Raw genomic sequence first — 14,954 nt, 5'->3', positions numbered from 1 at the left:
GTGCCACCGCCGTGCCCCATATAGCCCCCAACCTGTGCCCCCAGCCCCATGCGGCCCTGAGCTGCGCCGGCTCCACACCATCCCGGACTCCCGGTACCGCCCGCCCAGGCGCAGGCAGCTGGGGCCGGGCCGCTGGCGGGTGAAGCTTGGCCCCTCGCAGCTGCCGTCCGGGCGGGCTGCCGCACATGCGCGCCCGCCGACCCGGAAGCGGCGTGGGAGCGGTGTTGGAGGTAACGCGGCGCGGCCCGGCCCGGCCCCGCGGTGGAAGGAGGCGGGCTGGGGACGGGCAGGGCCGGGTCTGGCGAGTGGCTCGAGCAGACCTATCCAGGGGCGGCCCCGGGCCTTTCCTTTTTGGGGAGCTCTGCAGGAGACGTCGGTACCAGAGCCCCGAGGTGAGGCAGCCCGGCCCGCCGGCGAGGCTGGGGAGGGACTACGGCAGCCAGGCTAGGCCAGGTCGGGCCGGGCCGGGCCGGGCAGGGCAGGGCAGGGCAGGGCCAGGCGCTTCTCGGTGCCCTTGGAGCTCTCGCCCACACATAGAAGGAGCTTTATTCCTGCCGCCAGCGGGATCTGCCCACGCAAGCCTGCTCCCCGGTAATTGTGGTGCCATGCCGCCCGCCTTTAGCGTGCGTGTCCCGGGAACCGGGATGGCCAGGGCACAGGCCTGTTACTGGACTGTGCTTCCAGCCCCACTTGGGTGATGTGCAGCGGAACCCTCCAGCACAGGCTTGCGCTGGTGCTCAGGGCCAGCAGGCACGCTCCACCTGGCTTGGGGACCTCTGTCAGCACACAGCCAGGTTTTACAGCTGAGCTTCCTGGGAAAAGCTGCCCTCCTTGGACACTGCTGTCCTTGTTCCTGCCATGCCCACAGCTCATTTAACAGTCTAAAGATCACTGTGACCTGCCCTGTTATCTTGTTGCTGCATGAATGTTGTTTTCCAAGGAGAAAGTGAGCTATATCTGTGTTAGGAGCTTACAGCAGTGACCTTGAGTACAGATAGTGCAATAGCACATTTTATTTGTTACACTGCCATGTTAGAAGCACTGTGAGCCACAGGATCATAGATTTCTAGCCATAGCAAAGCCCATGCCTCAGCCACCTCTCTCCAGCCCCTGCTTACCCTCTGTCTCTGCAGGCACATTTCCTGTCATGGTGGACGAGAGGCATAATGGCAACCTGGTCGTGCACCTGGGACCCAAACTGCAGGCCTGCCCAGAGGAGCTGATCCGGCAGCGGCGAGGCCACGACGGCCAGCCTGAGTACCTGATCCAGTGGAGTATTGTTAGCTTGGAAGAGAGAGCAGTGGGAGGCAGCAGTGCCTCCTCTGCAGAGACCAAGCTGGAGAACATCTCGTTGTGGATGTCTGCAGAAGAGGTCTGTGCCAGCTGCCCAGCGCTGCTCGGCAAGAGGAAGCTGGAAGGGCAGTGGGTGAAAGAGGAGAAGGCAGCCAGCCCATTCACTGCAGATGTCCCGCTGGATGAAACCTCGCTGCTGGAGATGAAGGCTGATGTTAGGAGCCTGGTGCAGCGAGCTGGCCGACAGATGGCTGAGACCGGGGCCCCCGAGTCCTCCATCCTCAACACCATCCATGTGCTGAGCGCATATGCCAGCATTGGCTCGCTGGCGGGTGCCTTCAAGGAGACGGGAGCCCTCGACTTGCTGATGAAGATGCTGTGCCACAAGGAGAAGCAAATCCGCCGCAGTGCCGGCAAGATGCTGAGGGCCCTGGCTTCGCATGATGCAGGTGGGGACTGCTACAGCTCAGTGCCGCTGAGGAGGTGCTGCTGGGCAGCTGAGGGGTGCCAGTCCTTCTGCAGGTGTGGGATGCCTGGGAAGCAGTGTGTCTCGGGGCTTGTTGGCAAAAGAGGAAAAATCATACTGGAGCTTCCGAGCGTCTCCTTGGTCGTAGTTGTCTGGGGTGCTCTAAGACTTGGGAGCTCTTTCTCCTGACAGGTTCCTGAGCTAGGATGCTGATTAACTGTTAGGAGGACTTATGCCAAGGGGCTTGGCAGAGTGTTGGACTGTCTCTGCTGCGTTCTGTCAGTTGGAAAGGCTCTGGCCTGTTCTTGGCAGGGAGCCTTTCCTCAGGCCCTGGTGGGTAGAGGCCTGGTCCTCACGCAGTCCTCTCATTGGAGAGGAGCTGTCATGGCTCAGAAGTGCCTGATGAGGCTTGGGTGCACCTGGAAGGTTGCTAGTGGTGGTGTGTCCCACAAGAGATCTGGCTTTCCCTGTCCTAGTGCCCGAGTTCATGTGGCTCTCCCGTGGGGCAGATGGGGGGCTGATTCAGGTTAAGACTTAACTTTTTTCGTCCCTGGAACCCTGTTCTGGAGTCCGTTATTTGGGATTGCTGCTTTGGGAGAATCTTGCAGCTTTAGGTGTGGAAAAAATGCAGTGTTACTTGGTGGAGCAAAATGTTGCCAATCCAGATGAAAGGTGGATGGTGCCAGGATACACTGAGCAGCAAAACTGTTCCTTGCCTGCGAGTGTATCTCGTGCAGGGAGGGTGGGGTGAGGGTTATGAAGGGTTTGAGGCATGGAGGGTTTCTGTTGTTGTTGCAGGGAGCTGGGCCTATGTCCTGCTGTCCCTGAGCCAGCAGGATGGCATTGAGCAGCACATGGACTTTGATGGTCGCTACACCTTGCTGGAGCTGTTTGCTGAGACAACATCCTCTGAAGAGCACTGCATGTGCTTTGAGGGGATTCACCTTCCCCAGGTAGCGGCAGGTCCTGCCAGCCCTGGGCCTATGGGCTTTAGGGGTCAGGAGGGGTGAGAGTGGGGGGCCAGAGCTGGTGTCCTTGTTTGGAGGGTAGTCAGCAGTGGGCAGCAGAGCAGGACTGGGTATTGGGAGAGCTGGCACAGGATCTGGCTCTGGCTTGAGGCTGGGGGATGGTGGAGAGGCACATGGAGAGCCTTATCTCTGAGCAGGGAGACGAGGGTGGGCTGAGAGGTCTCTGCTGCTGTCTGCTGGTCCGGAGCTATCACGGGAGCCTGACTGTGGACGAGCTGGTGGCTCGGAGAGAGCTGGGACTGGAGTCTGACAGCTGTGCTTGTTGCAGATCCCTGGGAAGCTGCTGTTTGTCTTGGTGAAGCGCTACCTGTGTGTCACTTCTCTGATGGACAAGCTCAGCAGTGGCATGGAGCAGGGAGGAGAGCAGCAGGACTGTGCTGTGCCCAGCCTGCTCACTGAGGAGAGGAGCCGTGTGAAGCAGGAATTTGAGTTCAGCATGGCTATGGCAAACCTCATCTTGGAGCTGGTGCACGTGATGGGCTGGGACCACAGCCACAAGCCAGAGCTGCTGCCACAACAGGAGCTGCGGCCTCGCACCACTCGCTCCATCTTTCAGCAGAGGGATACGTCCTGCACCACTGCTCAAGCAACCCCCACTCCCCCAGCAAAAGAGCCCAGCATCTTCAAGACGCGGTCAGCCTTCCCAAGCCGCAGCAGCTACGTGGAGTATGTGCAGGCGAACCTGGTATGTGGCATGCGGGTCCGCATGCTGGAGGACTACGAGCAGGTCAGCGCGGGTGATGAGGGTGACTTCCGCCAGAGCAACGATGGCACACCACCTGTGCAGGTATCCTCTGCTGGGAGGGGAAGGGCTGTCAAGGGGCCTGTCTGCTCTGTTGTGCTGTAGGAAGCACGCAGACTTGCGTGGGAGCAGTGGGGTTGGGCTTGTCTTCCCTCAGCAGGGTGTGTGTTGGGCTCTCCTCCTCAGGTGTACTGGCAAGCCCTGGGCTCTACATACTGGGTTCACTGGCACATGGTGGAGATCATTGGCCCTTCGGGACAAGGGGAGCATGAGGGCCAGGAGAAGGTGTCCACCCTGACACACAGCCACAAACTGTCAGCAGGTGAGCAGCCTGTCAGCTGGGCCTGCAGCTTTTCTCTCCAGCCCTTCTGCAGCTGCACGCTGGCATTGTGGATTCTGCTGGTGCTGGGTGTCCGAGTGCGTTGCCCTGGCTGGTCCAGGCACTGTGGGAACAGGTTGGGGGAATAGTGAGCTAGAGGTGCCCATTTTGAGCGTGTGCTTTTTCTGTTCTACAGCCCAAAGAGGTTCAAATGAAGATGGTAATTCCCATGTCTGCAGCTTCTGGGGTCTCCTCCCAGCCTGTTCCCCCTCTCTCGCTGCCCTGCTGTCACCTCCCTTTCCGTCAGCAGGCTGTGGGACAGTGGGGATCTCTTCTGCCCAGATGGTCCGCATGAGCTCTTTCCCTGGGGAACGTGGGGTGTGCAGCAGAGGATGGGGGAATTGGCAGAGCTGACAGTGCCCTTCCTTGCTCTGCTCTCCTGCAGTTTCGCAGCCATTTTTCTGCAAGCCCTTTGGGGGGCTGTACTCCCTGCCTTACCTGGGGGAGCAGCCGACCAAGGCTGCAGAGGCCCTGAGCCGTGCCGAGTGGTGGGAGCTGCTCTTCTTCGTGAAGAAGCTGGAAGCGCAGGAGCAGGAAGAGATCACCTGTCTCATCCAGGGAGAGCAGGTATTGGCCAGAGCCTGCAGTGGGGAAGCAGGAGGGAGGGAGTGAGGGAGAACATTAGGGAAGGGACCGGGCCCGGAGGAGGAGACGGCAAGCATGAGCTGTGCAGGGACAGCCTGAATGGGGAAGAAATGGGACTGAAATGGGATGGCGAAAGCGTGGGGAGCTGGGCACAGTAAAGGGGTGAGGACAGATGAGAGGAAACACAGTCTCCCATGACCCTGTGTCCAGCAAGGTTTGGGTAGGCGAGGCATGCCCGTGGGGTGATTCTGCCAGTTGCGATTGGGTGGTGAGTGCAGCTGGGAGGTCTGGGCTGGTGGTAGTTGGTTTGGGGACAGCAGGGGAGGGTGGCACTGGGGAATGGCCCTGGGGGCCTCTGGCGATCAGCCTTTCTGTCCGTTCTGGCAGTGGCTGTCACAAGGGGTGTGGGGTCTGTGGTGAGTCCGTGAGGGTTAACTTGACCCCATGGGTCCAGCTGTCTGAGGTGGACGAAGAAGCCCTGCTCCAGCTGTCGGTACCTGTGGAGCTGGCCCAGAAGGTGCTGCGGGTCTTGGAGAAGCGGTGTCAGGGCAGCGCTCAGCGTGACTTGCGCGGCTCCCACATCTACGCCAAATACTTCCTTGGTAGCGGGGCCGAGCAGGATGGTGGGGGGAGCGCCGCGGTGTCTTCGGAGGGTGCTGGCTGCAGGAGCACTGGCCCTGAAGCCATGATGGCCAAGGCAATGAAGGAAGACCTTTCCGCAGCCACAGTGCTGCCCCCAGCCCCCGCTGCAGTGGCGAAGTCGGATTCCCAGCTGTTCAGTGAGCTCCTTGAGAGAGAAGGGCTGTTCTTCCGAGAGGCGACGGAGGAGCAGATCAAAGGTAATTGCCTGCTACGCGCTGGGGTACACGCATGGTGCTGGAGGCGGCTCCGTTGCCTCGACGGAGGAAGAGTCTGGGCAGGGTATGGAAGGCAAGGTGCCTGGAGGTGGCCTGGGGAGGGGGGGACCTGTGGGTGCTGGGTCTGTGAGTGCATGGCACCCTGGGAGTTGCTGGGTGTGTTACTGCTGCCCTGACGCCTGCACCCCTGCCTCCCTCCCGCCAGTGTTGGGCAGCTCCGAGGGGGTGAGCGAGAGGGGCTGGCTGGCCAAGGTTGCAGCCATGGTGGACGTGATCCAGAGCAGGAGCTCAGAGGTGGGGCTGCGCTTAGCCGGGCTCAAGCACATCATGAAGATCCTGGAGGAGGAGCCTGAGCCTGAGCAGCAAGTCGGCAAAGCCCAGGGCGGGCTGGGGACCAGGAGTGTTGGGTGAGCTGTGGGGTGCTGTGCACCCCTCCTGCTGGCTGGGGAGGGCCATGTCGGCAGGGTGGGGGACAGCGATGGAGGCAGGAGTGCGGGAGGTGGCAGTGGAAGTGTGAAGGCTGGTATGTCCCTGTGTGCTCATCAAGAAGAGAGGTGGATCTTGTGTCCCTTTGTTCCGGGCAGTCTCACTCCTGGGGCTGACCCAGCAGCAGTAGAGCCATGTGGGCAGGGAGAAGGTGTCTGGCAGGGCCTGGGATGCCAGCGTGCCAGCAGCAGTGCCAAGAGACTCCTCCTGAGGCGTCCTTTCCCGTGCAGGGAGAAGCTGGTGAAGGTGGCAGTGGAGCTGCTGAGCACTGAGGTGGCAGAGAAGGCCCTGGTGGTGCTGATGCTGCGGCTGCTGGCTGTGCTCATGGTGAAGCATGACTGGCGCGTGCCGTTTGCCACGGAGGGCGGTGTGCGGGCTGTGCTGGCCTGCATGCATCAGCATGCCTCCTCCGCCCTGGTGCAGCAGGCTGGCCTGGCAGTGAGTGTGGCAGAGGGAGTGCTGTAGGTGGGCGGGCAGGGTGCAGGCTCCAGGAATGGCGGAGATGCCCGCTGCCCTCCTGACTGCTGTTGACCTTGCAGGCCCTGAAGGTGCTGGTGGGAGCTGTGGCTGGCGAGCCAGGAGGTGCTGGTGGGAAGCCCTTGCCCCTGAACCATGCCGACGCGCAGATGATGCGGGAGATCTTTGCCAGCATCGGCTCTGCCTCCAGCGAGGGCTCGGCAAGCCTGCTGAGTGCCATCCCTGCTGCCATGAGCACCATGCAGAGGGTCCCAGGGTAGGGGCAGAGTGGGGACAGTGGCTGGGTGTGGGGGGACCCTCTGCGGGGGCGGGAGGGGCACAGTGGGCAAGGCAGGCAGGTGGCTTGTGGGTGCAGGGGAAGCTCCGTGCTTGGGGGAGGAAGGCGCCCGCATCGCTCTGTCCCTGCAGGGGCTCCTCAGGCGTGCAGAACGGCTTGCTGGTGGTGAACATGCTGATCGACGGCCACCAGGGCCTGGCGGAACAGCTGGCAAGCTGCGATCTCCCCACGGTGCTGCAGAGCTGCTGGTGGGATGGGCAGAGCACTGGCTGCCCTCACGCGATGCTCGCCCTCAGTGTGATCAACCGCCTTGCGGAGCACCGGCGACCCCTGGGCCCAGAGACAGCAGGTAGCGTGCTGCCCGCACCCCCTGCCATGCCACGGCCCCACGGATGCAGCAGGCAGGGCTGCCTCTCCTGCCAGGGCAGAGCACCCCAGTGGCGCCTCTCAAGCGAGTGCCTGGGCTGGGCCCATGTGTCCTTGTCGTGGCAGGCAGAGAGGCCCCACTGGACCTGAGGGATGTGCGGACGCTTCTGGGTGGTCTGGGGGATGGCATCTTGTCCAAGGACGCGGTAGTGGCCCTGGAGCGGCAGCTCTGCAGTGAAGGCGCCGTCCCCTCTGGCGAGGCAGCCCAGCTGCTGCAGGACCACAGGTGCTTCAGGCTACTGCTGCGCAGCTTTGAGCTGCTGGGGGCGGAGAAGGCCGTGAGTCTGAGCATCCTCAGGTGGGTCCAGGGGGATTTGGTGGGGGTCTGGGGCCTCCGCAGCAGGTGTGTGAGTGCTGGTGGTGATGTTGGGGGGACACGGCGCATGTTTGTGGGTCCTGGTGGGGCTGTTCTTCTTCACCAGGGGCAGAGGCAGGTGCACCCCAGCACATATGCGGGTGCTGATTGGGGTGTCCTGGGGCGCAGGGCCAGGTAGGGACAGAGCAGCACGAGCCTGGGTGCTGGTGGGGTGTCGGAGGTGCCTGGGGAGCCTTGGCTCCCAGTCCCTGTGGGGTGCTGGCCTTCCTGGTGGGGCAGGGAAGCAGGGCTGCCTCTGGCAGCGCTGTGTGTCTGCCCTGGCTTGAGTGGGCCCTTTCTGTCACTCAGGATCCTGAACAAGTTCCTGGACGGTTACTGGGAGGATGTGCTGCCCTGGCATGAGTGTGTGGAGCCCTGTTTGTCCTCCCTGAGTGCCCACAGCAGCGACCGGGAGGTGAGCGGGCCCTGGGACTCCCAGCAGGCAGGGGCGGCTTTGCTGGCTGTGCCGTGCATCGGCCAGGCCTGGCGTTGGTGAAGCAGGGGCCCTGCCTGCAGCAGCCTGGCCTTGTTGTGGCCAGCGCGCTGGGAGAGGTGGGGAGCAGCTGTCCCGGCCGTGGCCGTGGCCCGGTGGCTGGCGTGCCCAGCACCGTGCCTGGCCAGGCTCTCACGGGCGCTGCTGCAGTGTCGGGGTGGGAGGGGATGGAGCGCTGCAGCATCCCGCTGCTGGGGCCTGGCGGGTTCCCGGCGCCAGCCCGGCCACTCATGGCTGCCTGCTCAGCAGGTGGTGCAGGAGGTCGTTGGCTTCCTGCACCGCCTGGCCACTGCCAGCAAGGACTGCGCGGTGGTGATGTGCCGTGTGGGCACCCACGAGGCTCTGTCCAAAGCCCTGGACAAGCACAGCACGGCCCCGTCGCTGGCACCAGCCCTACTCGACCTGGTGATTGACTGTGAGAAGTATGCCAGCCTCTACAAAAAGCTGACGACCAGCATCTTGGCTGGCTGCATCCAGGTGGGCCTGGGGAGGCCCGGCTGCGCTGGGGCTCTGGGTCTTGGGGCCGTCTAGCTGTCCCCAGCACCGAGGGGCAGCCTTCTGCTCTCTGCCTGCTGCAGCCCTGCGGTGGGCGAGAGGAGGAGGACCCAGGGCCCCCAGTAAGAGCATTGCCCCATCCTGTAGCTGGTCCTGGGGCAGATTGAAGAGCACCGCCGGAGCCACCAGCCCATCAGCATCCCCTTCTTTGACGTCTTTCTGCGCAACCTGTGCCGAGGTGAGTGCGGGGAGCGGGAGCTGGAGCCCTGTGCCTGGCACGTGCTGGCCTGGCGGCTGGAGGCTCCACGTGCTCTCCCCACAGGCTCCAGCGTGGAGGTGAAGGAGGACAAGTGTTGGGAGAAGGTGCAGGTCTCCTCCAACCCCCACCGGGCCAGCAAGCTCACGGACAGGAACCCCAAGACCTACTGGGAGTCGAACGGCAGCACCGGCTCCCACTTCATCACTGTCCACATGCAGCGTGGTGTGGTGGTCAGGTGGGGCTGGGCCAGGAGGGCTGGGGGGCCTTGGGGCCAGGAGGGCCAGCGGCTGTGCGAGGAGGAGGGGGCTTTGGTGATCTGTGCGAGCCCTACCCCCATGGTCCCCATCCTGGGGGTTGCTGGATGTGGGCAGCAGTGCATGGGGCTGGCAGGGGCCAGGGCAGGGAGGTGGGGACTGCTGGGCAGCACCATGATTGCTGCGCTGCAGGGAGATGAGCATGCTGGTGGCCAGCGAGGACTCCAGCTACATGCCGGCCCGTGTCGTGGTGCTGGGGGGAGACAGCCCTGCCACCATCAGAACTGAGCTCAACGTGGTGAGTCTCGCACAGGCTGCTCAGGCCATGGGGCCCCGTGGGAGCGGTGGGCTAGTCCTTGCGGTGCCCCGTGAAGGTCTCGCCCTGGTGCTGGGGCCCTGGGAGGTGCCCCACAGGGAGGTGGGGGTGGCATGAGCTGTGCTGCGGGAGCCTCCTCCTGGCTGTAGGCAGTGGGTGCTGGAGACTTGGGCATGGGCAGCCCTGCAGCCCAGTCTGCAGCAGGGTGGTGTGCTGGGGCTGTGAGCCAGAAGGGGCCCTGGTGGGGGGTGCCCTGTGGCTGTGTAGGGGCTGCTGGGGGGGACAGAGGCTGTGGCTTTGATGAGGCATGGCCAGGGGAGTGTGCAGGGTGGCTGGCGCTCGCTGTGTGGTGTGCTGAGGGCTCGCTGTCTGCTTGCAGGTGACCGTCCTGCCCTCAGACAGCAGAGTGATCCTGCTGGAGAACATGACCCGCTTCTGGCCCGTCATCCAGATCCGAGTGAAGCGGTGCCAGCAGGTAGGGGAGCAGGGGGCCGGGCCAGGGAGCTGGCAGTGTGGGGCATCAGGGCTATGCCTGAGGAGCTGAGGGTTGTGCTTTCCCGTAGGGCGGCATTGACACACGTGTGCGTGGCATCGAGGTGCTGGGTCCCAAGCCCACTCTCTGGCCCATCTTCAAGGAGCAGCTGTGTCGGCGGACGTTCCTCTCCTGCACTGCTCGGGCTCATGCCTGGTGCCAGGAGATCTGCCGGGACCGGGGGCGACTGCTGCAGCTCTTTGGCAGGTGAGTTGTCTCCTGGCTGCGCCATCGCATCCCTGGTGTCCCAGGGCCTGGGGGGATGGTGCTGGCAGCCCGCAAGGGGACTGTAGGGCCAGGAGAGGAGCAGCCGGGTGTCCCACCTGGATAGGGAGGGGCCTTCGCTCCTCCCTGGCCACCAGTGGTCCCGGAGGGCCAGGGCCTCTTTGGGGTCCCCCAGGTTTAAGCTGGGCACGTGGGCACAGCTAACCCACCAGAGAGGTGCCCCACAGGGGCCGGCGCATCCTGAGGTCGGTCAGGCGCAGGTCGGTCAGGCACAGGCAGGATCTCACGGCCACAGGCGCCGCACAGCCACCCAGTTTGGCAAGGGCCCCAAGGCCCAGTGCAGGCAGGGCCTGGGGGCAGTGAGGGGCCCTGGCTGCTGGGGGCGAGTGGGGCTGCTGAGCCGTCATGCCTGGCAAGGGGGGGGGCACGGAGCAACCGCTGAGCTCTGCTTTCCTGAGGGAGTCCCCCCGGCCACCGGCAGGTGCCCAGCAGCACTGTGTGCTGCCCAGTCGCTGTTGCAGGCTGAACCGGGCGCTGCAGCATGAGCAGGGCTTCGCCGACCGCTTCCTTCCTGACGACGAGGCAGCCCGGGCCTTGGGCAGGACGTGCTGGGAGGCCCTGGTGAACCCCTTGGTGCAGAGCATCACCAGCCCAGGTACCCTGCGCTCTCCCGGGCCCGTCCGTGCCATGCCCCAGGCTGAGGCACCCTGCTCTGAGTCTGATTGGCCTCGCAGACCCCCACGGCGTCAGCCCCCTGGCCTGGTTGCTGAGCGAGTACCTGGAGAGCGTGGAGCCACCATGCCACACCACAAGCCGCGGTGCTGTCTTTGGTTCCTGTGTGCGGCGCCTGACCCAGCTCCTGGTGCACGTGGACCCTGGTAGCCCAGAGCCAGAGGAGGCAAGAGCAGGTGGTGAGCGAGGGGCTGCCCTCCCATGGGGCTGGGAGGATGGTGGCCCAGAGTGCCAGGCTGTGGCCGTGGGAATCTGCTGGGGAGCTCTGGGGAGGGCCCTGTGGCATAGGAGGCTCCCGAGCCAGGAAGGCTCATGCCCCCACAGTGGCCGTGCCTCCTGGCATCTCCTCTGCCCTGCGCCCCCCAGGGAGAGGGGGAGGCTGCTGGCGGTCAGTGTGTGGAGCCTGCCCACGGAGCCACACTGAGCCCAGGGTTGTCCCTTGGCAGATGGGAAGGAGAGGAAGAACAAGGAGGTGCCAGCCAGGGCTGTGAAGGCGGTGGTGGAGGAGTCGAGCGGCCTGTGGGGCATCTCGCAGTGCTGGCGTGGCGTGGTGCAGCAGCAGGTAGAGCTTGGAGGGCCGGCCATAGGGGCCGGAGAGGGCGTGTGGGACCCCACACCAGGTGGGCGTAGGGGGAAGTGGGGCCTGGCAGTGCTCTGGGAGCATGGTGAGGGTGTGGGGCTGTACCTGGCCTCCACGGGGCCCAGAGGGGTATGGGGACGGCCCTGCCGCACTTGCCACCCTGGCAGGGCTCAGGCGTCAGCCTGGCCCTGTGCCCAGGCTAGTGCTGCAAGCTGCGAGACAGGTACAGTGTCGGGCTACTTATTTCCTGCTGGGCTGCTGCTGCACTTCTGTCCTGCCCCCGCAGCCCCTGCCCAGTCCTCGGGGCTGTGCTCCCGCCTTGCCGCAAGCTCTCTCGGTAGCCCGCGGCAGCACCGGGGCCTCTAGTCGGTCCCTGCGCGGGACCAGGGCAGTTGGTGTTGGCAGAGTGAGGCTGGGGCTGTGGATGTTCCTGCAGGCCACGGGCACGTCCTGCTGCGGGGCTCACCCCTCTTGTGCTGCATACTGCAGGTGCAGTGGTTCCTGGAGGCAGCAGGGCAGGCACCGGATCTTGTGGAGCGATACTGTGGGCTGTACCAGCGCCTGCGTGGTGCCACGGAGGAGCTCTTTGGGCAGCAGGCCAGCTTTGTGCTGGCCCTGGGCCAGGGATTTGCAGGGGCTTTGCTGCAGCTCTCCTTCCTTACCACCCTGCACGTGAGTCGAGGGAGCATGGCATCAGTGCCGGGGCCCCAGGCGCAGGCTGGGGAGGCTGCCCTGGCCCACAGCCTTGGGGTGAGCTCTGGGTGGGCGGTGTCCTGGCCCACCACCGAGCCACGGAGCTCTGCCCTGTGGCGGCCCTGGACGGTGGGTGCCCAACTGTGGGTGCATGGTGCTTGTCGCGGCGTGGCCCCGGCCCTGGTGCACTCCTGCCTCAGGCTGGTGCCTGGGCACCCTCGGCCCCTGCCCGAGAGCCCCAGGGTTTCCCACCTGCTCCCGCGCAGGGACATCCCCTCAGTCTGGCCCTGCGGCCACCCACTAAGCCCCCTCCGCAGCCAGACCTGTCCCTCTGCAGGTGAGTGAGCAGTTTGCCCGCTACCTTGATGGGAAGATCCAGGAGCTCCATGGGGCTGCTGGCAGTGCAGGGCCATTGCAGCAGATCCTGGAGCCCTTCGTTGTCTTCAGTGGCCTGGAGCTCGCCCACACCTTCGAGCACTTCTACCGGTGAGGGGTGCCATGTCTCTACAGGACCAGAGGGCCTGGTGTGGCATGGTGTGGTGTAGCAGGGGAGGTGCAGGTGGCGCTGAGGCTGTGGCGGTGGTGCTCCCGCTTTGCTTTTCCCAGCTCTGGCGTGTGGACGGGAAGGCTGTGAGGGCCCGTGGGTGCTGCCAGTCTGCAGAGGCACATTCTCTGCTGGTGACAGGGAGGGGAGACAGGTGCTGCCGGGCCCATGTGCCTTGGGGTGAGGCTGGGGCCGTCTCTGTCTCCTGGCGGGTGGCTAATGGCCACGGGGCTCGGGCCGGCCCCTGACCTGAGGCTGGCGGCTGTGGCAGGCACTACCTGGGGGACCGGCTCCTGGCGCAAGGGCTGTCTTGGCTGGAAGGAGCCATCGTGGAGCAGATCGGGCTGTGCTTCCCCAGCCGCTTCCCCCAAGAGATGCTGAGCAACTTGGCTGAGTCGGAGGAGCTCCAGCAGCAGTTTTACCTCTTCCAGCTGCAGGAGCAGGACAAGCGGCTGCTGGAGCTGGACACAGGCCTGGATGAGGTGAGCGTGCTGGTGGGGTGGGGAAGCTGGGGGCCACCCTTACAGGGATCCTGGGGCCTGTCCTGAGCTGTCCTCGTGTCCGCGTGCCCAGGCACTGGGGACGGCCTCGGCAGCAGATGTGCCAGAGGTGAAGGTGCTGGCCCTGTCCCCGCGCTGCTGGCCCATTTCCCCGTTCTGCTACATGGATGAACCTGGGAGGTTTTTCTCGGCGGCCCTGAGCTCCCCGCTGGATGAGTTTGCCAACTTCTGCAGGCGGAGTGAGTGTCGTGGCAGTGGGTGTGCGTGGGGGTCTCGCCGGGGCCCAGGCCCTCCACGGCAGCTCAGCCAGAAGTGGCAGGAGCGCTGGGGTGTGCTGGGAGTGCCTGGCAGGGCTGGCCCCTGGCCCTTGTGCTGATGCTGTCTCTGGCAGGCCAGGACCAGCTGGGCTGGGAGTGCACGAAGCCCCGGCGGTTGCAGTGGACGTGGCTGGGCCATGCCGAACTGCAGTTTGGCGACTGCGTCCTCCACGTGTCCACGCTGCAGATGTACATCCTGCTGTGCTTCAACAGCACCGAGGTAGGAGCCAGGGCCCCGGTGGGGTGAGGGAGGCAGCGGATGCTGGAGCGTAGCAGGGCCGTGTCCTCCCTTCCGGTGGGGTCTCCGGTGGTGGTTGGGGCACAAGCCCCCCCCTTGTTTGGCTGAGCCTGCAGCTGGTGGGTCTTGGCTGGCCGATCTCCTCTCATGCCCTCCTGCAGGAGGTGGCTGTGGAGGCCCTGCTGCAGGCTACGGGGCTCCCTGCTGACCTAGTGCACCACGCACTGACACCGCTGACCCACGGCGAGGGCGTCCTGGAGCGGAGCTGCATGCTGGGAGGTGAGTGTGGGGCTGGGGCACCCCTGGGGAGGTGCTGGTCTGAGCCCCAAGGGGTGCTTGCAGGGGAAGTGAGTGGGCTGGGGTGAGTCTGTTTGTGCTTAGAGCGCAGGTCTGCGTGTCAGGTTGGGGCCTGAGGCTGTGTGTGGGGCTGGGGCGTGGGGCCGTGCATGGGGCATGGGTCAGCGTGGGTGGTTGGGTCTCAGGCCTGTGGGGGGGGTTGGGGACAGGGGCTAGGGGTTGTGCGTGCGGCTGTTGCTTGGGGCCATGTGTGGGGGACAGGGATGGGGCTGACACCTGTGAAGGCAGCAGTGGGAGGCCCAGGGTTGGGTCCAACAGCCACACGTGTGTCCTGGGGCTCCTTCAGGGCCCAGCTCAGGGCTTGGCTGACCCTGGGCCGGGTGCTAGCTCCAGGTGTGCTGCGGCTGAACCAGGCAGCCCTGGCCCATGCCTCTGGCCGCCAACTGAGGCTGCTGCCCCGGCAGAGGTACCTGCAGGCGGAGAGGGCTGAGGTCAGCGCCCTGGAAAGGAAGAGGAACATCCTCTGCTGCCTCATCACCCGCATCCTCAAGGTGGAGAAGCAGCTCCACATTGACAACCTGGTGTTTAGGGTATGGAGGGCTTGAGGGGCAGAGAGGGGCCGTCTGGGTGCTGCACTGCACTGCAATGTGGGGCTCCCTTGCTGCTGTAGGTGATTGATGCCTGTCAGAAGGGTGAATTGGGTCCAGGGCTGCAGTTCCTGAGCTTCTGCTGCCACAGTGTGGATGTGCTGTCCTGTGTCCTGCACCTCTTGAACCAGGGCTATCTCCGGCGCCAGGAGGAGAGGCCTCATGTCTTGGAATACATCTCTGCGGAGCCCACAACACCCCCTGCCTCCCAGGCCCAGCCCCAGGTTGTGTTCCAGACTGTAGAGATCAAGACGGCAGCAAGCCCAGCCTCTGCGGAAAGGAGACAGACTTTTTCTACCTTCAGGTAGATGACGACTTGCCTGGACTGGGAGAACACAGGCTGGGTCCAGTCTGTCTCTTCCTAAGTACTTGTGGGTTTTATTTTAAATAAATGAGCCAAGCTCCACCCAGTCCCAGTTCGTAGTCTGTTGGAGAGCTCAGCTGGCCCATGGCTGGGAGTG

At 64.4% G+C, this 14,954-nt stretch overlaps 1 protein-coding gene across 1 annotated transcript; it reads left to right on the top strand.

The window, feature by feature from the left end:
- The first annotated feature begins 171 nt into the window (after positions 1 to 171).
- On the top strand, positions 172 to 14,899 carry LOC142081017 (cullin-9-like). The gene is made up of 31 exons (XM_075147418.1): positions 172 to 230; positions 1,134 to 1,742; positions 2,558 to 2,712; positions 3,056 to 3,574; positions 3,716 to 3,851; positions 4,045 to 4,068; positions 4,294 to 4,475; positions 4,948 to 5,332; positions 5,556 to 5,757; positions 6,067 to 6,274; positions 6,376 to 6,569; positions 6,722 to 6,939; positions 7,083 to 7,314; positions 7,681 to 7,786; positions 8,114 to 8,341; positions 8,507 to 8,597; positions 8,682 to 8,853; positions 9,065 to 9,170; positions 9,568 to 9,663; positions 9,752 to 9,927; positions 10,455 to 10,600; positions 10,680 to 10,856; positions 11,124 to 11,239; positions 11,747 to 11,929; positions 12,288 to 12,436; positions 12,766 to 12,976; positions 13,068 to 13,233; positions 13,386 to 13,531; positions 13,711 to 13,828; positions 14,234 to 14,436; positions 14,517 to 14,899. Exons 2-31 carry the CDS (start codon positions 1,148 to 1,150, stop codon positions 14,799 to 14,801), a joined length of 5,925 nt encoding a protein of 1,974 aa, XP_075003519.1. The 5' UTR covers positions 172 to 230; positions 1,134 to 1,147; the 3' UTR covers positions 14,802 to 14,899.
- The last annotated feature ends 55 nt before the right edge of the window (positions 14,900 to 14,954 follow it).

The sequence above is a fragment of the Calonectris borealis genome, chromosome 3 (assembly GCF_964195595.1).
Source record: "Calonectris borealis chromosome 3, bCalBor7.hap1.2, whole genome shotgun sequence".
NCBI lineage: Eukaryota > Metazoa > Chordata > Aves > Procellariiformes > Procellariidae > Calonectris > Calonectris borealis.
This window is presented reverse-complemented; position numbering and strand designations above follow the sequence as displayed.

Excerpts from the sequence above, each read along its gene's own strand:
- LOC142081017 (XM_075147418.1), top strand. The coding sequence starts at position 1,148 with ATGGTGGACGAGAGGCATAATGGCAACCTGGTCGTGCACCTGGGACCC. Across the intron at positions 8,342-8,506 it reads TCTTGGCTGGCTGCATCCAG|CTGGTCCTGGGGCAGATTGA; the intron begins GTGGGCCTGGGG and ends CCCATCCTGTAG. Across the intron at positions 11,240-11,746 it reads GTGGCGTGGTGCAGCAGCAG|GTGCAGTGGTTCCTGGAGGC; the intron begins GTAGAGCTTGGA and ends TGCATACTGCAG.